Source organism: Branchiostoma lanceolatum, chromosome 3 (genome assembly GCF_035083965.1).
Source record: "Branchiostoma lanceolatum isolate klBraLanc5 chromosome 3, klBraLanc5.hap2, whole genome shotgun sequence".
In the NCBI taxonomy this organism is placed as follows: domain Eukaryota; kingdom Metazoa; phylum Chordata; class Leptocardii; order Amphioxiformes; family Branchiostomatidae; genus Branchiostoma; species Branchiostoma lanceolatum.
In genome coordinates, this window is record NC_089724.1 from 5443626 (window position 1) to 5466901 (window position 23276).

General features: G+C 39.8%; 1 protein-coding gene across 5 annotated transcripts in view; it reads left to right on the forward strand.

The window, feature by feature from the left end:
• Window positions 1-23276, forward strand: part of LOC136429829 (fidgetin-like protein 1) — a 119195-nt gene that overhangs the window by 89704 nt on the left and 6215 nt on the right. For all 5 annotated transcript variants that reach the window (XM_066419822.1, XM_066419827.1, XM_066419825.1 and 2 more), the window contains exons 8-12: window positions 4263-4354; window positions 9113-9214; window positions 15155-15312; window positions 16405-16528; window positions 22434-22534. In XM_066419822.1, the coding sequence (XP_066275919.1) occupies window positions 4263-4354; window positions 9113-9214; window positions 15155-15312; window positions 16405-16528; window positions 22434-22534 (577 nt within the window). The remainder of the gene's footprint in view (window positions 1-4262; window positions 4355-9112; window positions 9215-15154; window positions 15313-16404; window positions 16529-22433; window positions 22535-23276) is intronic.

Genomic DNA, 23276 nt, shown 5'->3' on the forward strand with positions numbered 1-23276 from the left:
CACTGTGAATTCCTTTTATTTAGTCATGGGATTTAAGTGTGCAGGAAGATAGGAAAGGATTTATAGGCTCACAGTTGAAACAGCTCGATAGTACAGTAAAGGATACAATGAAAACACTTTTGCAGTGGTCATGATTTTAAAAAGTAAAAAGAGTGCAAAAATACCAATATTTACAGTACGTTTTTCGGGGGGGGGGGGTATTTTTTAATGGTAAAAGAAGCTTCTAAGTTGCTAGGTACGTACCTTCTTGTTCATTTCTGTTTGGAATATACACATAAAATTGTTGACCAAGAGAAAAGTTTTTCAAAAAGTTTGTCCTCCCCGGCCCCATTCTTCCTTTAGTAACCTAACTACACCGTGCTTGTTGTCTGTATACATAAATAGTTGTTACACTAGTCTCAATTCCCATTTATAACAGCACCACTATAATCAAACTCAAAGTCAACATCTGTAAAGTCAGCTGGTTTTGATGAAGTTGAGGTCTGTTCCAGTAGTGGGTGGCAAGGGTTGGGTTTCCTATGGGGATATCTTGTGGTGAGGCCCCCTGTTGCTTAGAAATGGACTTGAAGAATAGGAAAGACATATAGTAACTGTTACAGATTTTTGAAGTAGACAGCTATTTGTATAACCTCAATGAAAATGGAGGTATTGTTTTCAGTCTGTGTGTATGTTTGTCCGGGTGTGTGTCTGTACTTACATGTATTCTTGATAGATTTCTTTATCAGGATTTTGTTGTAATTTTTGTGTCCTACCACTGGAAGCCTTTTGAAGGAAATAACAAATCAAACTGAGGAATACCAATTGTATCCATAACATTACATATGTGTATAAGAAACTACATTTCTGATCTGTAACAGAAACTGAAAATTGTTCAAATTTTCATGGTGGTTTAATGTTTGTGGCTTTCGCGGTATTCACTCTGAAAACCGTCACAAAGATGCTTGTCCTGTCTTCACCCCTTTTTTCAGCCGCAAACGAAAAACCACAGTGAACACTCAAATTTCTCCACACCACAAATTCAAAGCCCCATTAACTTTTAAAAAATACATTTACAGTAAACTTTTTGTTTACCTTTTTTACTTTCAGTAGATGTTGTCCAGTACTTGAAGTTGATGTTGCCCTAAGTATAGTGTGAGATATTGCCCCCTGTATCCCTACGGAGTAGAGAACGTGCTATCTGCTACATTCCTCCATTCTATCATGTCATTGAAGGATTGCTGTACGGCATCCAGTTCCCTTCCTTTACTGCTGCTTCTAGTGTTTCATTGGGAATCTAGCATTTTTTGGGGTCTCCTGTTATTTATTATAACTCCTCGCTCAAGAGAACCAGTAAAATGTGCACAATCATGACTTCTTTGTAACTGTCTTTCTGCTGAATGATGTGTAAGAAGTTCAAAATGTAGGAAGAACAATGAGTGAGAATATACTGTAAATGCCTTTAACTTTTAAGTTCACATGGGGATAAGTTCTGCAGGGATTTAATTTTGCCGTGAGGAGAATGTTTGAAACAATGGAGTTACAAGACAGTGAAAGTTGGAACAAGCATTCTTACTGTGGTTTGAAGTTTGTCGAAGACGAGGTCACCCCAAAACCTGTGAACATTAAACCACTGCATCAATTTTTAACATTTGCAGTATATTTCCTACTACCAACTTTAGGGTTCAAATTTATACTTTTATATCAGTCTGTACATGAACCTGTATTTGAACAATTTAGCAAAGTAACCCATGGTGTTCAATGTTAACAGAATGTTTTAACTCCAACTTTCGATATCTCATGCAACAAAACATAGTCTCAGAAGAGGAATTTGAATCAAAGATTGGTGCTGGTTTCAATACCCATAGAATGTTTTGGTCCTTTTTCCAATGATAGATTTTCATCTTTGTGATATATAGGAAGTATGTATACATTTTTAGTCACTAAATAAGTAAATACTCAAGGGTATGATGCTGGTACATTGTCATTTTTGGACCTTTACCAATAATATTTTCTTTGTATTGTACCAGTACGCTGTACTTGTACACACAGCAGAAGTTGGAACTAGGAACATAGCCAAGCCCAAACCGATTTGGGCAGGACATTATGATTGTTATAGCTTGGCTTAGCACTCATCAGTTACAAGAAAAGAAGCCTTTTTTGGCTCAATATTTGTTTTGTATTTGAAGGTAGTATTTGAGCATAAGACTGTTGAGAATATTCTCTATTTTCTTTCCCAGATGAAAGACGTGTAGAATTGTTTTATTACAGAGGAACAGGTTTAAGTTAATATCATAGCTTGACTTGGCACTCACCAGTTTAGCAAAAGGGGCAATGTTTGGCTCAATTTGGGTGTAAAACTGTTGAGAATTTTCCCTTTTTCTTTACCAGTTTGAAGACGTGGGATTGTTTTTATGACAGTGGAATAGGTTTAAGTTATGCTATTTATAGCTTGGCTTGCCACTCATTATTAGTTAAGCAAAAGGGGCAATGTTTTGGCTCAATTTGGATGTAAAACTGTTGAGAATATTCCCAATTTCTTTCCCAGATGAAAGATGTGGGATTGTTTTTATGACAGTGGAAAAGGTTTAAGTTATAATACAGTACTGTAGTTATAGCTTGGCTTGCCACTCATCAGTTTAACAAAAGGTGCCTTTTTTTGGCTCAATCTTGGTGTAAAATTGTCGAGGTTATTCCCAATTACTTTCCCAGATGAAAGACGTTGAGGATTGTTTTTACGACAGTAGAATAGGTTAACCCCAACGGAGCCTTGCCAAGCCTGCGTAATTAAAGATATTATGTGCATGTTTACGGGAAATGGACTGTTTCTGTTGGCGCGACGCCCCGAATTAAACCCCGGGGACGACATTAAATCGCCATTTGGGGGAAGTCGAGTTCTGTTTGAATAGGACGCGCTCAGTGTTAATTTCTTTTTAATGTTTTTCATACAGGCTTTGTGCTATTTTTATGTATCATTAGGGAGGGTGGGCCTTTGATGGGGCCCTTTGTTGTACGTCGTGCGCGCCCAGACGGCCACTTCTGATTGGGCACCGGGGAAATGCTGCGGTCTGGGGTGCAGATGATGCGTTTTGATAGCCTCCTACTATAGTCCAGCTCCCGATTTTAAGGATCATTCCTCGAGATCGTTCATCATGTCGTAAAGCAATCCACTCCATCTTGGAGAATTAATAAAACGGAGATTGGTGGACAAAAGAGTCGACGAAATAATCATCACGTCTTTTCCTCCAAGGGCCATCCCTCATCGATTTCCTTGTCGAAAGCGTTCTTTTAATTTCCCTGATACTTAACATCTAAGCACGTTTTCATTAATGGTGTATATGAAATTCAGGCCTTTTGTGTTTAGAAATAGGAAAACGGAAATAAACTCATGTGGAGACTCTACTTCTAAACAGTACAAATATAACTTGACAAATGTGTATTTTATGATGGAAACTGCAATTATATAATGTTAGAATAGAGATTGCAATTCCTGATTCTGCTGGTTCAAAATGTACATGGTAGAGATTGGAATCTGAGTCTCTGTCGACGGAGATGTTGATCTGAGGATCTCTGCCAGTACAATCGGCAATTCAACCGGTAAGAATCCTGATCAGAGTCTGTATATCTAAAGGTTCATGTATTTCGGAAGAGGCAGGCAGAACTTTTCAAGTTAGATTCATGTCACTTAAGATTGACTCGAAACTCAGGATGTATAAATGGGAGACTACCCTAATACATTTCTAGCATCCTGATGGCGATCTCTGTCGACAGTCTCAGATTGCGATCTCTACCGTGGAACCAGCGATTCTGCCAGATTGCAATCTCTTCCCTGACAATCTCTATCCCTACATATAAGAAAGCAGAGCCTGGACACTTCAGGAGATATGTGAAAGCTCAATTGGAAGTGTGCTTTCGTTTGTTCGTTCAATTGGCACATAAGGCAGCAAGTTTCCTTGTTGTTTCAGTACACTGCAGTATATTGTAGTATAGCAGGGTATATTTTAAAGGGTGGGGGTTGCTAGCCCTTCCCCTTTAACGTGCTCGAGGCACCTCCTCGAACACAAGACCCCTAATTTACATCCCTTCCGAAAGACAGGTGCAGCCCCAACTGAGATGTCCTGACCCAGGATTGAACTGGGGTATCCTAGTTTGCAACTTATTGGAACCAGGAGCTCAACTGTGAGGCTGCTACCAGTTGAGCTATAGGGACATCCCGAAATGTGTGCTTTATGACACTATAAATGGTTTATTTGACACATTCTTTCTTCTCTATTTAAACCGTGCAGGTGATCAGAACAACTATGGGAGCTACCCCCCCTACGGTAACCATGGGAACCAGTATGGCGGAACGTCCTCATGCAGATATAACCCAAGAGAGGTGAGACTTACATGTACATAAGAACAGTCAAACCTGTCAGCAGACATGATTTTTTCCTCCCATAGACTTCTATGTTATAACATATGTCTTACATGGGCGCGTTCGTAATGAACCTACCTTAAATCTCAACATATATTCATTCTATGTTCAGTGCATTTACCCTTCATTGTGTAAAAAAATTGCCAACAATTTGCCATGCCTTTTTTTATGGCAATCACAGACTGCAGTTAGTCTTTCCTCGCAAGAGGCACTTAACTCTCCTAGCATACGACCCCAAACTCAGGACTGTGTATACCTGCGCACCTGTCTGCAGTTAGTATACAAGATGTTCAGTAGACAGGTGGTCACGATAGACTGGATTCTAAATGCTTGTGTCAATAGGAATAATTCGACAAACTGCTCAGCTGAAATGACAGCCAGTAGCTGCAATAGTGGCAAATGTTGCTGTGTGGAGCCATGTGAAAGTTTAATTACGTAATGTAGGAAGTGGCAGGACAGAGCTCACTCACTCACTCACTCACTCACTCACTCACTCACTCACTCACTCACTCACTCACTCACTCACTCACTCACTCACTCACTCACTCACTCACTCACTATTCAAGTACATAAATATCACTGTGTTTGAATAAGATAAAGAGAGCCTATTAAGTAAGCTTTGGATTTGGCTACAGTAAAGTCAGATGTACTTGCAAGCTTACCACTGAAAAAGAATGATATTGAGGAAGCAGTGGCACTATAGCTATAGTACTGTCATCTGGTATATTGAGCCCAGTGGACGTTGAAATATAGGAGGCAAAGGAGGCCTGACATTTTACAGGGCGAGGAATTGGTCTCCGTGAGAGATACGCAGCAATTGAAGAAGGGACTCTGGGATGTAATAGAGAGCCTTCTGTTTTTGCACAGTGGGGACTGCAGTTAAAACTGGTGTCTGTACAATAACTGTTTGGTAAATATAATACATTGCTTCAGGGCCAAGTTATAGTGGTATATTGAGTCCACCTGGACAAGTGAGTTTGGAATCGTTCCAATGTAGAAGTATATATACAGATTTAGAACTTTCAAAATGTGATTAGAGCTTTGTACCTACACCCTGTACCTGTACCTTGAAAGTTATTTACAATAGGTATACATGTAGGTCCAGACCTAACCATCAAGACTAGTGTACCTGTACCTGAACAAACTAAAACACTAGTGGACACCATTTTTTTAGACTAAGGTATGTAAATCCTGTGCCAGAGAGGAGAATTTTAACACCATGCACTTGATAATGAAGAACTTGTGAATTCTTCTTTGACATTATGATACAGGTCTCGAAATTCTTATTTGGAAATAGGTGTACTGGTGCACCCAGCCCCAAAAATTAGGTGCACAGAAAATTTTTGGGTGCACCACATAAAATAAAGTTGAATGTCAGCGAAATCTAAGTTTGACGCTACTGCCTCTCTTAAGAACTTCAATCTGTAATTCTATCCCGATTTCAAATTTCAACCAAGCAATACATCAAATAAAATACAACAAGTATTGCTTTTTCTGATACTTACATTTCAATAATATTCTGTATGCTAGTGTACAAGAGAACCGTTACCTACATGTATAGAGTACAAAAATATTTAGGTGCACCAGAGCACCCACAGTCAAAAATTAGGTGCACAGCTCCAACTTTGGGTGCACACAGGTGCACATGCACCCAGTATTTCGAGCCCTGTGATATATAATTCCTCATTCAAAGATGACAATGCTAACAATGGTATGACTTACAGACATTTGACCAATTTATTTGCCTTAACCGCTGTACCTGTGCCTGTACCTGAATGTTGTTTAGGTACACAGCCCTATACATGTAGATGCGATGAGTACTTTCAATATCATTCTCTTGTTCAAAAGAACGTCAATGAAACACTATGATTGGAGTGTTTGGCCATTTAAAGCAATTTGTGTTCAAGTTGAAAACTTTCAAGGCTTCGAAATTGTCAAATTGTACAATGATCAACGTTTTTTTGTGCTGAGATACACACCTCTTTGTTCTTCAGGCTAATCATCACAATCTTAAAAAAAACATAATGTTTAACAACCCCCAGTGCGCTGCCATCGTCTCAAGAGAAGGGATGATGCCTCGTGGCAAAAAATAATCTATGCCAAAAACATGCACTTCTTTTTTTATTTGATGATTGGTGGTGAAAGCTAGTTTTAGCCAGTCAGCATAAACTTGTGTTGTTCAAGGCATGGTCTTGCATATCAGGAGGATTTATTACGTCAATATAAGAAATTGGAATGTCTCCTGTGGCACCAAAGAAAAATTCAAATAGAAAGGCAACATTTGCAAGCAAATACATACTTTTTACCTTTACATGGTCTAGCCTAACAAACTACAGCTCTATTTTTCTTACTCAAACACATTTATATATATATGGTGATCAGCCCCTCCAGCTCTGTCCTGTCACTTGCTACATTATGTAATCAGACACAGTAGAGTGTCTGTTACACCTCCAGTAACCATGGTGACAGCTGTCTAGTCCAGGTCATTGACCTTATTCGTTTGGAAAGGAAGAGGAAGAAGAAATGTAACAAAAACAGTATGTTTATTACAACCAATTTCAAACCACTCAATCTCACTTTTACTGACCTTAATTGCTTGCAGAAGAGGAATAAAAGAGCAAAAACAATATGTTTCCCTTCTGTAAACAGAAAAAATAGATTTCTGGATTGTGAATTATATTTGACAGAGTAAAAGAGAGCAATCTGAGATTCCAAACTTGAAGGATGAACTAGTGACATGGCCACGTCTCCTGGATATGGTCAAATTTCTAAGATGACACTAACCAGACCATTAAAACTTTGAGATGAGAGAGTCCTGCCGACAAAGCGTCAGAGGTTGAGAACAAATTGCTGCGGTAGCCACAGTTAACTAAGAGAATGCCCGCTGGCTCTCACGTGTAGTTTTTATAGGCCGAGGCACAGACCAAAGGAAGCGGTCTCATTAGGCGCATGCCCGAAACACCTGTCGTAATTGGATTGTTACAAGATTACAGGGTGTGTGCGCGGGGGGCCCGGGTGTCGTCTTGGCTACCGCCTCCCTGATAAAATCAGAAATCCACCCTTCTCTTGTCCAGCTATGATACCAAACCATGACAACTACACTTAAATTGTTGTACTATAGTCTACCAGGCTTTAAAAACTTACCCTTTTGAGGTAACCTGTCAGACATCATAAAACAAGCCCGTAAGCTCACACGTCCCGGGGATTCGCGTGTTTTACCCGTACTCGCACGGAATGACGGTACAGTTCTCGCGCCGTATGGTCGTACCTCCAGGCAACAAACGTAACACTCCAGAGAGGCAATTAAAGTTTAAACGCTGGTAATTGGAGTGACTTTGGGATAATTAATCTTTCCTGCGCCGGCAGCCCAGGTGCTGATGTAAGGTAACTACCTGCAGCACTACACACATCATTTTCTGCATCAGTTCACACCCCCGGCTTGTTACACCGTCGTTACACCATCAAAAGAAAACCTACTTCAAACCGAAATGATTGTCAGTTCCCATCGCCGGCCCTCTGTAACGAGGAAGGAAAAGGCATGGATTTTCAGTTAGAGTTCAGTCTCCACACCTCACAGCAATTTCCCCGTCAATCAGACGACTAAACAGCTTTCAGTGTGTACACTTAACCGGGTAGAAAAACGGAGGTAATTGAGTAATTGTGGATCGTAGCAGCTTGTCTCTTGTTGTTTTCGTGTTAAAAGGATCAAAGTGATGAATAAAAGTGGAAGTTTGTCATGTCGAAACAACTCGAGAAAAGGCATCTAACTAGTACTCGATACTCTGCCTGTTGAATGCTCTTTCTTCTTTTCACGAGTAAAACAAGACAGTTTATTTGCAAGTTTATACGAGAAGGCTAAAACTGCAAGTAGGTGGAAACACAGGAGGCATACATGTGACAATGGACAGTGATTGTCATTATTGTAACAAAAGACTCCTTAGAAATACTTTTGGTTTGACTTCTTTTTTTTTGAAGCAGAGGAAGACAAAAATCTCCTATCATTTATGGGTTGTATATTCAACAATAATTTCAAGAGGAAAATGGCTTTCTTTCAGCCCCCTACTTTAAATTTGGTAATGGAACAGTCCCCTCAGAGGAGTCATCTAGTATAATCTGTTCTGTGATGAGACATGGAGCAATAAACATGATACACCGGGGGCTGACAATATAACTAATGAACGTCTCTGTAATTAGGTAATTAGCGGGAGGGAGACAGGGAGACCAGGCTGTTAAACAATGTGTTTTTATGCAAACTTTGGCTTTGGAGGTGTTGTACATGTATGTACAATGTAGACAGAATTCGTTAAAACTTTTGGATAAAAATTTTTGTGTGTAGGATTATTATAAAATGGAATAGTCTTCCTAAATTTTCAAAACTATAGATAATTTTTGTGTGTTTGGAAACTTTGTCTTTATAGGTGTTGTATGTCCAATGTAGACTGAATTTATTACGTCGTAAAGATTTATTTTGTTTAGATGATGATTGCAAAGTAAAATTGTCTTCCTAATTTTTCAAACTATTTATTTGATGTGTTTTTGGAAACTTTGGCTTAGGAGGTATTGTATGTATGTTGTAGACAGTATTTGTGTCAACATTAAGATTTATTTTGTATATAAAATGATTGTAGAAAAAACTTTTTTTTCAAAACTATCTATTATACAATTTGTGTGTGTTTGCAAAGGAAAACCTAACATGAGTTTTTCTTGTTCGGTCGTCAGGGTGGGAACATGGCAGACCCCAACAGGAGAGACTGCATGGAGGAGTCAGGCAATACCGAGGACCAGGGCTCCATGAACTTCTGTACTGCCAGGGAACAACTGGTAAGACAGGACATACTTTAACCTAATTAATTCAAATGACAACTTCATAATTATATGACTGTGGACCTGTAGTTAGGGGTGGGTACCACTACAGAAAATTCAGGTCCAGGTCAGGTCAGGTCCAGGTCTAGAGGATCAGGTCCAGGTCCTACTACAACTTCTTGACTCTGACTGCAACTCAGGACAAGAGTTTTCTCTCTTCTCAATTTGCTAATATAATGTACCCAGGTTATCTTTTCTGTGCTCATAAATTTTTAGGTGAGGTGCGCCAGTGCACCCTTTCCCAAAAATGAATTTTCAGCCCTGAACCCAATTCCATTGCATGATGACAATGCGATGTCATTGCATCATACAAACCTGTATGAAGACTGCAGTCTCTCTTGACATCAGGCTAGTTCATCATAGTTTAGGTTGTTTTTGCCTTGTGTGAGCTTAAGCCGAAATGGTGGATCATATGAGTAAGTCATGATATTGTCTGTTTGATTCTTGCAAAATAGTTACGATATAATGGAACAAACCATGATGAAAAAAAACAAAATTCACGCAAATCAATATTATTATGAAATTTTTTCTTCTTCTTTCAGGGAAAGAACCAAAAATCATTTAAAATGAGATCTTATTTTCGGGCCAAAAAGTCGCAGAGATTTGTCAAAGGGTCTCCGAAAATGCCCAGGAAATATTAGATTTTGAAATGGTTACGGGTCAAAGTTGTTGAAAACTATCGAAATGCAATTATTGTAACCTACATCGTACCTTCTGCGTACCAAGATATATCCATGTACACAATGTTGCATTCATTTGGTTGCAGTAGAATTCAGGAGATTGAGGATAAAAAGGTTTGAATATTTGTGTTTTTGTCAGATGCAAAGATATCACAAACCACAATCATAATCTGCTCAATAGACATGCTATGTAGAAGTTTATGGTCTGACATATGAGAAAGAATTCTGCGTTGTTAGTATTGGGGGAAAAATTATTTGAATAATTTGAATAATTTGTATGATTTTTCAAGAATGTTTTGGCTAACAGACCATTAGCTTCAGCCAAGGAAATATGAGATATTGTCATCATTGCTCAAAATGATAGCCTGATGTTTCAAAATTAATTACCTGATTCAGATCCGAAGTAAAGTGAACTTAAAAGAAGAATTTAGAGAAAATGAAAGAAAAAAAAAGTCATGAAATAAAGCCTTTAGTGCATAGTATCCTTGTAACTATGATATTATTCTGGCATTTCTCACTTATATGCTTGAAACTGGAGGGAGTTATACATGTCTCAATATGCTACAGTCTGCATAAAAAGTCTATGATTGCATTTGTCAGTGATACTAATAGTATGCTATTCCGGACAAATGCCAGCATAGATTTTTTACATAGAATTCGAACTTGTATATTCTAGATTGGAATACAGTACATGTACATGTGCAACTAAATTGTGGCATATTACCTCAGAAATCACATTCCTTTTAATATGTCAATCCTCCCCTTCTAGTAAGTTCTACATACATGATTGTATAAATTGAGAGAATACCAAGTTTACATGCGTTTATAAAAGTCATCTTAGTGTTAAGTAAAATAAGCAATTATCTTTGAGTGATCTCCTGCGAGACAACATGTCTGGCGTAACTTCAAAAAAAGCATTTTACTGCGACACATGAGATAATCCATGCTTAAGTTCTTTAGCCTGCAAACATTCTCCCTAGATTTCCTCACAACGTACTAAACCCAACTTATGTATATTACCCGTGTGTGATTGAAATGTCCTTCTATACTTTATAGGCTATAAAATTGTAAAAAAAAAAATCATCAAACAATTCCCTATCCGTAAAAGAACCTTGGTTTTGTATAGAGGACATTTGGATCTTGGGATTTGTGATAGACAAAGCTAGCCTCAGGGAGGCTCAGAGTAGTAGGGAAGAAGTAAAATGCAAGCTTTTATATCCTGATGCAGTAGAAATACAGGTAAAAGAATTATATAGTTTTTACCGGGGATAGATCAAGCTGGGAAAGCAAGTCTCTGATCCCCGGCGAGATTTATCGCTGACTCTCGAGTTTCTCTTTTATTGTGTGAGGAATTGGCGGGTTGGCTCCGTTAATCACGCCGAGATCACCCGCCCTGTCGTGTCGACAAGCGGGAAAGTTTTGCGGATAAGGACTCGCGAGTCCCGTCGTGCCCGGAGGGGACAGCGCGTCGAGTCCGCGCGGCTGATATTCTGTCTGACTCAGCTGAAGAGATGGGGCGGGTTGTTCGCTGCAGGGGGATCTGCCATTGGAGGGAGGAAGAGTGGCGTTGACATGTGCTATGTATGAGATGGCTGTCGCTTGATTCCCCCGCGATAGGAGGCTTCTGCATGGGGAGACATTTGTCAACTGGTTAATTGTCTAACCGAGGGAAAGTCTGGGAACAGCAGAGGCTTAAAGCTGAGGCAGCAAAATCAACTTCAAATTATAAATCTTAAAGAGTGGGTTAGACTTAGAGAGGTAGAAATACACATTTACCAATATTACAGAGTGATAAAGACATTTGTCAACTGGTTAATTGTCTAACCGAGGGAAAGTCTGGGAACAGCAGATGCTTAAAGCTGAGGCAATTCTGTGTGGTGGACCGAACGTTACATGCAAATGAATTCCTTTAGCATCTTTCCGAAGTTGTGTCCAGAATACTGTAAATTCGTTTTAAGTTTGCAGCACTTGAAATTCACAGCACCGTTATAAAATTTGCAGTTTCTTCAACTTCGCTGTGGAAACAACCATGATAGTAATGCAATGGAAGAGTTTTGTTTCAAGACGTCATTGCAAGAAAAAAACTGTGACCTAAAAAACGCTGCAAAAATTTCAAAACTTACAGTTACCGGGGTACTGTATAATCTTGCCGTTCCTTTTTATGCTGGCTGTACCCTGGTGTCCCAGAAATAGACTAGCAGCTTACACGATTAGATGGCTTTGATATATTCCACATCCTGCCTCCAGGCTGCCCACACATACTCTTAGTCTTATGCTTCAGACAAGGAAACTGCACACAATTAGGAAGACTTGCACTTTGCAACCAGCGGCAGAAACAACCATTACACAAGCCAGGTCACGAGGACTTCTAATTGGGAGGGAGGGATAAACAAGCTCTCCCGGGGTTTAACAGCAAGTTGATTTGTAAGGCAAAAGGATTCTGACTCACCACAAGTCATGCGCTTATATAAATTCTCACTTGAAGAGTTTTAGAAAAATTGCCATATTGATAATGGAAATGGTCAGCACAAACTCGGTTGGCTGGAAAGATTATGAAATGAAAACATTTAAAAGATTAGAACGTCATTCTTTACTTGTAAAATGTATCCATTTTACCAACAGTTCTCTGTTGTAATGAGTTGGTTATAAGTTGCAAATAAGGAAAAAGCATACCTCAGAATGGTTGGTGATACTTGAAAGAGGAACCCAACTTTAAGAGTTTGAGTCGCTATTTTAAAAACTTAATAAGTTTGTCTTCTGGATGCATTTGCACATGCCTGTTGAAATTGTAGTGCAGAGTAGAATTTAGATAAAAAAAGGAACTTCCTGCTTAAAATCGCCTTGCAATACAATTACGACTTCCTTAAATATATTCTGTAAATGCAATTAAGTTTGCGTTGGTTTGATGCGACACTCCATTTTCTCCCTACTGCATAATTGAATCACTGCAAACTTAGATTCATTTACAGTATCTTAACAAAGTATTATAGGGACAACTCCAAGTGATGGTCTTCTGATCTGATCTGTTCTGGTTTTTTTCCAGCAAATCTCGTCCCGGAAAAAAAAGTGTATGGAGCGGATTTTTATTGGCATGCCAATAGTGTTGAAGGAACACTTGAAGCCTTTTGCACTTTTCTTGTAGGATTTAAAATGTCAGCCACCCTGGGAATCCATCACACTTATTGTTAAAACTTCTATATGGGAGACCCACTGTGTTCATCACCCGCGGGAATAAAGTCCATAAAATGTTGCTATCCCCAGCGTCGTGCCTCCGATAACGGCGACCAGATAATGCATCCGACAGCCCAGTAAGGTTAACCGTGCTAGCCTTTTATTATTGGCGTAATCACTTGTATAATTCAGGGTGTCCCTGGATTCCCTCGGCGGATGGGTACTCAAGTTGTGGGATGCAGCGCTGAAGTGGCCAGTACTTTTTGAACTTCTGCGTAGGTGATTTTTCAAGTGGTTCTATTGAAAGCAGCATGTGTGCCCGCTTCCACAAACAGTGCCTGTAACAACCGCTGTGGTGAAACGTCACGGTAGAATGTATCGAGCCTGCACAAAAATTTCCAGCATTACCGATCCTAGAAAAAAACTGCCAACCCCAGCCTTTTTTTTCGGTCAAACAGTAACGCAATATTTTTTCTAGGATCGGTCAGGCAACCAGTAAAGAAAAAATATTGTGTACTGGTTGCATGACCGATCCTAGAAAAAAAACTGCCAACCCCAGCCTTCTTTTTTTCGTCAACCACTGGCAAAGGAAAAAAAAAAAAAATGTCTGTAAATGTGATGAATACTTTCCAACATGTTCTCATTTATGTCTCAAGAGAGAAGGTGGTACAAACAGACGTATTATGTTGTCGGTCGAAACTGGAAAAAAAGGAAAAAACACACTGTCCCTACCTGATGACCCTAAATATAATTGTAAACACAACTATTATATTTACATTAAGTTTCAGAGGACTAACAGTTAATGGTTTAGTCAAGTCGGTAAATCAGTTTAAGTTTATAGTTTTCCTTGATACACATTCAGGTTTTTTTTTTAAATATTTTTTTCTTTACCGATGTTTCTGCAGTTGTCTTTATCAGAGTTTTATGAACTTTCTCCTTGTCGTATTGTGACGTAATTATCACGACAAGGCTCTAGTATTACCTCTTTGCCACTCAAATCTCTGTTACACAGAATTATTATACAGACGTATAGAGATTTTACAGAACTGATAGGAAAACCTCGGTGCAATTTGCTCGCCATGCAAACCACTTATACAACATCGGTTTTATTGGCGGCCCATTCACTCCAGTCCATTTACTGTTGCCCCCTCAAGGATATGATTTGCTGGCTCTTTCACAGTCCCTCTGGTGTGTGTATGGAAAAGAAAAGTTCTCATAAAGGAATGGAGAAAGCTCCGTTCTTCCGACGGTTGTACAATTTTTTCTCGTTAGAGAGCTGGAAGTTTTGTGCTGAAAACACACTAATTGGCAGGGAATGGTTCATATGTGTTTTAGTTTTATTAGCATTATGACAAATTGAGGTATTGTTTTTGGGGGTCTGTTTTTCAAGATATTTTGGTCAGCATAACTTAAGAACCTATGTATGGATTGTGATGATATCTGGTATGTGAGAAGGTCTTGGGAAGACAAAAGTCAAGGTCAAATTTGGCTCTTCTGGTGGCTGCTGTCCTTGGTACTGAGGCAGAACTTTCTGTTTTTTGTATCGTTCAGATTTGGCCTATCATGTGGACTGAAGCACTGCCTTGTTACCACAGTGACTGTTTTCCTTTTTGGAGATTTGATGGTACAGCTCTTACCAGTTGTTGTCAAAGTACATCTGAGTTGCTGTTCACCAGATCGGAAACTGGTTTTAGATCCAATTTAGGTTGATATGATACCTGTACATCACACTATAGCTTAACAATTGGACTGACTGTGTTCATACGCTTGGTCACAGGATGGAAATTTAATGTCTGTTAATTTTCTGTATTGATGGGTGTGGTTGTGTTTTTTTAGTAAACACAAAGAAAATTAGTTTTTTTGGAAAAAATTGTGTTAGCCTTCACAATGGTCACTGTTGGAAACTCCAGCATTAAAATTTTACTGACAAATTAGTAAAATTTGGAAGTAAGCTCCAGATTTAGCCCCTGCTGGTTTAAAATGTACCAAAATTGACCTCTTAACGTGCTGTTTTCATTAACTTTCCTTCATGTTCCTCCCCAAACAGGCAATGAACAACCAGAAGAAGTATGGCCGCTCCAAGATGCCCACTCCGACCGCGTCTTCGTACGGGAACGTGAAGAAATCCTTGGGTGCCCGGCCCAGAGGGCCTTCTAGCAAATTTGTGCCACCTGTGCTGAACAAGGAAGATTCCAGCGATGATGGGTGAGCGATGTTTTGATGGCCGTGCGTAACGGCACTCTAGGGGTTCGTCTTTGTTTTTTGACAACTTGATCATGAGGGCGGCGATTAATGGCCTGTCCTTGGTGCAGCTTCCTGTAGTCGCCTGGCGAGCAATACTCGCGAAATCCTTGGTAGGCACGGGAAGATGCTGACAGTTCGGTAACGACAACTGCTGACCCGGGATGGAACGTCGCAAGCTCTCGGCGGATTGGCTGATTTCCACTTAATGCCATAGTTTGACCCACTTCCCAAATATTAGTGCGGTGGGAAACATTAAGTGCCGTTGTCATCCATTCTGCAGTCGAAAATCATTTGTTATCCCGCGCCCAACGCTGGAGAAGCCGTGGCAAATGCGGCCTAATGGGGTATAATCAAGCGGGCCAAGCGAGTGGAGGGTTTGCTGAGCTGTCCTTGGCGCTGCTGTAAATCACGCCTCAGAAACCATTACATTACAATTCATGCAGTCCAGGTGATAAAGTTACTATCCCCACGGCCTTGTCGCTGTTTCCGGAAGTCTAGAAAAGTTTTTGGTTTAAACAAGATTAAATAGTAAGTTTAACTCAAAGTCTGTGGCAAGTGGTGATCAGTATATGATGCTGCGTCACACTAAAGAAAGCTATAAATTTGTCTTGAAAATTTGGGGAAAAAAAGGATACATGTATCAGACTGCAGTTGTGCACACTTTCATTACTTACATTTGTACTTTGATGTCTTTAAACAATGTCTCACTAACAAGACTGTTTTGATAATCTATCATAATAATTTTAGAAATATGAAATGTCTCCCAAAATATAATGTGAGAATTTCAAGTCTTAAATGACTAATTCACCGAGGTGGTGAGCGTTGAGCGAGTTTCATTGAAAAAGGGATGTTTTTTTAAATTTTTTTTTGTTCTTTTTCAAAGCATACTTTTACATCATGGATCATATTCAATTTATAAAATCATACTGTCATGCAAATACAATTTTGGAAGCTCAAAGCACACTTTAACCAGTGGAAAGGGGGCCTCTAGATATATAAAGAAGAAAATCTGTAAGATTACATAATAATGGATGTTTTATCGTTGTTCTACAGGGGCCAGCTGGTAAGACGAGCAGCGCCCAACAAGCAGGCGGGGATGGCTCCGAACGGAGGGGAACCCCTAGACGAGAGACTGAAAAATATTGAGCCAAAGTTGATCGAAATGATCCAGAGTGAGGTAAGAAATTTTCCGTTGTTGTCCAGGACGTTGACGTTTGTTTGACTCATGTATGTATGTTTGGATGAATGGTGAAGCATGAAGTTTAGGGAACTTGCTTTTTTAATGCTGGTTTCGGAAAAGAATGATGAATTTTTGTCAGAGATATCAACTCTACCAGATACATATCTAGGCACAGTGTACAAGAATTTAACACTATCAATGAACTGAAGTTTTGTCAGTGTCTCTTTAAGTTGTCAGGTAACTGCCTTGTTTGACTTCCAAGGAAATGTAAGTCAAGACCTTCAAGTCCTTAACAGAAATGGTTAATGTAGAACGCAAAAAAAATAGTTATTATCTACTAGACAAGTGCTGTAACCATAGGGTTGTGTTTTTGTTTGCTCCCAATTTGCGAACAACGCCTAACTCGAGGCACGTAAAAACGCGACGGAAACAAACGTTTATCTTCAGTCAAAGACCATCTTGATTCGTGCTTCAGGAGTTGTGTTCTTTTTTGTTCAGAATTTGCAAACAACGACTAACTCGAGGCAGGTAAAAACGAGAGCGAAACAAATATTTATCTCCAGTCATGAAAGACAATCTTGATTTGTGCTTGTGGAAAGCGGAATCATACATTGTCAGCAGGTATCTGGCCAAGGCTGGTGTAGAATTCTCCATAGAACTATCTATCATGTGTCGCTTGACGTGATTGATGGCATGTGCCTCAGAAGAAAGACCCAGGCTGAACCGAATTGAATCATTCGTTGTCAAAACGCTTCAGAACAAATGTGACCAGGTATGATTTGGCCATGGCCATTGTGTATTTTCAAAGACTATATGATAGCAGGTCTAAATCTGCATTGATCAATGGCAAGGTTTAATTAGATGATTAAGAATTTGCAAACTGGAACACTTTCGAAATTGGGAACTTAAAATGTTGGAATAGCAATACAGAGGAAAGCCAAACGGCCAGTACTAGTGTTTATTGTTAGATAATATTGTGGGATTTTGTCAGCCCGTCATCTACTTACTAATAGGTTTCTGAAATTCAGACCTTTTGTTATGATAGTGATAATTTGGTAATGATAAGTACATATTAAATGTAATACTATCTTATTATTTGCATGTGAGCTCCTTAAGTTTTGTTGACCACCCCTTATGTGTTTGTTTGTCTTATTAGAAAACTCTTAAAGGGTTTCAAGCAAAGCATGAAGCACATTCAAACATTTACAGGTTGAGAAATGTAAGAAAATCATTTTATTGTACAAAATCATTTTTTCAAAGCAAGAAAAATTCCATAGGATTCAATCTAAAACATGCATTTCCGACAGTACAGTACACAATCATAGCAACAGCCTCCTTTTTCTGAACCAAATTCTAAATTTGAGAAAAATTACATTTTTTCTTTAGGACATCGGAGTCCTTACTAAAGAGCTCATATTTAGTTTTGTACTGTGTTATACATTTTCAAGATAGTTTCTTGATTTTTTATTCTGAATATCATCATCAAGTGTCCTATACCAATAAACCACTTTTAAAATCAAACATTTTACCCCATGCCTTGAAAAAAACATGTTGTGATTCTGGTACATGCTTGGCCTTTTTTTTCACCCAAAATTTATTTGACCAAAGTTTCTTGTAGCACACGCAGAACAACTTGTGTACCGTGCGTGTGTTACTGGGAATGATGGATCATTCCAGGCATGGCTAGTGAGAGCAGGGAATTCCCAGAGCGGGAATTTTCCCCCTGGAATGTGTTTGAGTAGCCTCTTCCATCTTCTCAATTTCCACAGTTAAGTTCATCGATCTGGAATGATGCCGGATGAATTTTTAAGCAACCCCTGGTCACATCACCATATCAGTCTCTACCTCCAGTACAGACAGGTTCAAATCAGTGGCCACCGGCGGCACAATTTACACTCGAGATGTCCCTGAGATTGTAATCGTGTCTTTGGCATTGATTATGATTTTTTCCAATATTCATTTATGGATGAATGTTTAATAACAGACTTCATAACTTCAAGAATTAATAACAGAAGTCATGTCACCGCATCATTCTTCCTAATACTCTTGTAGGTGTATGCAATCAAGTGCCTTTAAATTCTGGTAAAAAGACTATCCAAAATTGTCGAAAGAGCCTAATTGAAAATACTTGCATTTGATCAATGTATTACTTCAGTCTTGTGTTATGGGTATTTATATCTTTCCTACAAATTCGAGCAAAATTGTAAAAAACGAATTCTCTTATTGGTAAAACTGCATTCTATCTCCAGCAAAGTTGCTGTTTCGGTCAAAATGTAGACAGAAAATGTCTGTTAAATCAGCTATCTTAAACCTCCTTGGTTACATCTTGTTGCAGTAAATAATAGATACTTTCTTGAAAACTAGCAATATCACATCAAGTCGCTCTAAAGCCTTGGATATAGAGAGTCAAACTCGCTTGTGCTTGAGCAACGCGAGTCAGATGTCTTTGCTTGTAACATTAATCAAAACGCTTGTCGTACAAGTGTCAACTGTCATTATTCCGCTGGGTAAGCCAAGAGATCTACTAAAACAGCATTCAGTAATCCCCAATTGCATTAGATATGCGACATACTTCAGATATCCAGGTGTTCAAGACATTCTTTAAAAGGCCTCGATAACACCATTTAAAAAAAGAAATGTTAGTACGTTCTTAGGGCTCCTGGCAGAAGATATGAAGTTGCAACAACGTGAGTTTTCATTTGAAGATGACTGACTGTATAGTTAGCTTCAAATCAACCACACATTTCACCTTGACACTTAAAAAGATTTCAGACTTTGGTGTACAAACCCACTTATAACTCCACAGAACTAAATGTACCCACAAGTTATCCGCATCATTTAGATGGCTGCGGAACTGATTGCCTCCTTTTACTTGTAAAAGAAGTTGCCGTATCTAATCTTGTGCCAGCTAACTACCATTATACTAAATAGGGTCCCACGAGAAGCAGTTTGTGCCAGTCTATTTTAGTAGACTACTTGGAAGATTCTGTAAAGGCTTATAATGATGTGCTGCGTTAATTATATATACTAGTAATGTGAGGTTGCTTCTTTTCCGCTCGAAGGCATGTTAGCTCAGATAGAAGTAAATCGTCATTTCCTACAAGAACAGATAACGAAATTTTTTTTCTAGAATTATAGAAATGTATGTTGTAGTAGTGAATATGGTGCTACAGTAGAAATATAACGGGCTGTACCACACTACTTTCAAGATTAGGGTGTCAACCTAAAAATACTGCTACGGTGCCCAAAATCGCCATGTTACATCAAGACCTCAATAAATACCAACATGCCAAAATTCAAACAAATCCATCAAAAGGACCTTGAGTTACGGCTTCGAAAACACAGCCAGAAAACAGTACCCCCATCAGAGGTCGACCTCCTTCTTGGAGGTAAGAAACAAACTTTATCTAGACTAGATTGAAAGTTGTGCTGTAACAAATTGCCCTAATGCCTCCAATATTGATTTGACAACATTGGAGCAAGATATTTGTGTTTTTTTGGGTCTAAATATGAATAATCATTAAAATGATACTTGATATGAGTCATATTCTGTATCAGTCAAACATGTATATTAAACATCAAGTTCAACCTTAATGCAGTAACCAGACATGTCGTCCTCTGAGGCAAGACGATCGCTTGCAAAACATTAATGATAAATGCAATTTAAAAAAAGTTTGTTTATTTTTCGTGCCCAGACTTGTGACTTTTTCTACCATCGCTATCAAATGTTTTGCGCTCGTTCCCGTCTGCACGGGGCTTTAGTCGCAGTAATCATACACGAGACAGGTACTTTCCTTTCGTTGTAAAAATTTTGATGGGTCAGACCGTTAGTACCCACCCTATGATTCCGCTGGCTTCCTCTGATTGATGGTTTCAGATATCGTTCCTGAATGGACGGGAATTCCACAGGTAAAGTTCGTTAGCCCCTAACGAGACTGTAGAATTAGGAATGCCAGCAACTAATTAGCCCCCTTCCCGGAGTGAGGAGACAAATTTGGGGAAGGAAATTTGCCGGCAGTGCTCAGCAGACAGCAGATTATGAGCTAGAGGCAGGGAGCTGTGACGGAGCTAGCGAGAAATAACTGACAGGGAGAGCAGGCTGTCAACATGCCACTATTCTGCGGGGTAATTAAACTAGGCACCCCTGTGCATTAGACCAACAGTCATCATCTTGTCGGTCAGATTACTAGTCTTGTAGAAAGTATTCTCCACTCTTTATTCATTGCGATGCATGGAAGGACAGGGTAGGAAATAAGTCCATTTTATCTAGCCAGCGCAGAGCCTATACCCCATTACGAGAGCTCTCTAGCCCATTTAGATCAGTCGACAGCCATCAAAAACCTCCAAAGATTTGTTATATGTGTAGCCTCCATGTTACTAGAGCTATTTCAACTGGTACGCATATATATATAACTATACTGTTACAATGCGTCTTGATATTACATTCATATGATTCTTCATTCAGTGTTAGGTGAACTACAAAATTGATCTACAAGACATGGTCAACTAAATTATCATTTTATTATCAGTACATGTGATTAAAGAATTCTATTTTCCTTTCTAACTGTTGCTCTTTAACAACTGTGTATGTGTGAGAGTGAAGTGCCCGTAAAGCACCTTTTAGGTATAAGCTAAGGAACAAAACTAACTCTGCTATAAAACTAATCGGTGCTCAAAGATACTGCCGAGATTTGTGAAACTAGACTACAAATTTAAAGTAGGACTTGAACATGAAGTCTTTTTGGTGTGAAATTTATCTGATTTTGATGCGTGTGAGTTCGACAGTAAATTTTTGCTGTGATGCGTCTTACGTTAAGAGTCTTATCTAATGCGCTTGTGTTCATCCTTTTCCTGGTAATATGTGTTTAGGAATGAATCAAGAGTAGCTTTTAGATGTTTACGAGTGGGAAGCTGCCTATACAGCTTGCCTGTAAAAAAAGGTGTAAGTTTTACATGCTGGATTCACTCCGGACTGTCGTAGCAATGGTAGATGGTATCGTAGAAAAGGCGATCAGCACATCAAGGGATTTTGTCCAGTTTTACTGTAAGTCCGTAAGTTCTCGTTATACACAGAAGGGTGGCCATACTATTGAGAGCGTGAAGGAACGGCTCCTAGTTACTCAGCCAAATCCCCTGATCTTGTTGCGAAGCCGCCTGGCGGAGGATTTAGCCCGCCCCCAAATTGAAGTTTTTCCCGTACGATGATTGATGCTGTCAAAGTTTTTCAATTTGCTGCATCACTCAAGACAGGTGAGGTTTACGTGGCCTGCGGGTGTGCTTTCCAGGACATTCATTCCTGACTTCGCCGGCAGCCCTTCTCCCGCGGTACCTACCAAAAGTGCAAAACACCCTTTTAATGTTCACTCAGCAAAATGTGTTAAGCGCTGCTCCAACGCAGCCGTTTAGTGCATTTAATTGAATGAGCACAAGGTGTTGAGCCGGGCCTGCCGAAAGCCTAGCCTGGCATTGAAAGTGACGAAGGGGACATTCCGCCCGACAGAGCAGAAAACCCGCTCAGAACGTCCAGCCTCCCCCAGGGGCCGTCTTCTGCCGACTTTTCGTCCCTCGCACGCTAAAATCCTTCGTCATCTTCTTTGCGCGAAGACTCTGGTAACGGGGATGAGGGTACTTGGCGGAAGGAGCCAGCCTTGCATGACAATTTAGTGGAAAGGTCTGTAGAAGGCCTCGAGGGATCTGAGAATGTGCCTCCTGTGTGTAAAGTTGTTGTCTGGAGAGAGGGATGCGTTTTGCGCCGTGTAACTATCCATCTTCCAGCCCCATTAATGGAGCCTTATATTGCCAGAATGTTGTGTAAAAAGGCCCCCTCCCTTGGAGCCAATTTGGCCTGATGCCTCGCTCACTTTCTCGCCGTACTGAGCATTTTTAATGCACATTGTTTCAGATAATGGACCACGGCCCCCCTGTGTCCTGGGACGACATCGCCGGGCTGGAATTCGCCAAAGCCACCATCAAGGAGATCGTGATTTGGCCGATGCTCAGGCCGTAAGCGCCCATTTGCTTTAAATCACCACGTACTCCCCTGTACTAAGCGTATTAGTCACCGCTTATCTGCGGACGGGATCTGCTTAGGTAGCATCCCCGGTCTGACTCCACAACAGATTTTATGGCAAAATAATGAATATCTGAGCAGATTAGCCGCGGAAATGTGTGTTTTCTGTCTGAGCCGGGTGAAGGTGGCAGGATTGAGTGGTAGCCAACTCCTCGGAGAGCGCCCAAATTTCCTACGCTAGAACGGACACGGATTTGTGCCCACTGAGAACATTACATGGACAGAAATGAGCTAATAATACAAGTTGGGCCCAATAAAAGGGATTTCGCCTAATACATTAGAAAATGACAGGCATTAGCTTTGGAGACAGCCATGTTTTGACCGGGCAAATTAGGAGTGTTCAGGCCGTAGAGTAGACTCGTGAATACAAATACATGGCGTGCATTGGGATATGATTTGCTACGTGTCTGATTGCACGTCCATTTGGATCTCTCGCTAAACACTCGGAAAGACCCCCGTTTGGGTGTAGTGACGTCAGGCTTTGGTTGGACGTAGAATATTACCCCAGATTTGTACAGTCGTAAAAGCCTCCTTTGTTCGAGCCACTCCTAATGCTACCGGTCTACACACTGTGTTTATCATAGACAATCCTGCCACTATAAGATTTAGAATTGTGATATATATGTTGACCAGGGCTGTCTCCAGCTCTGATTTTTTTTCTGTCCCACTCATTGT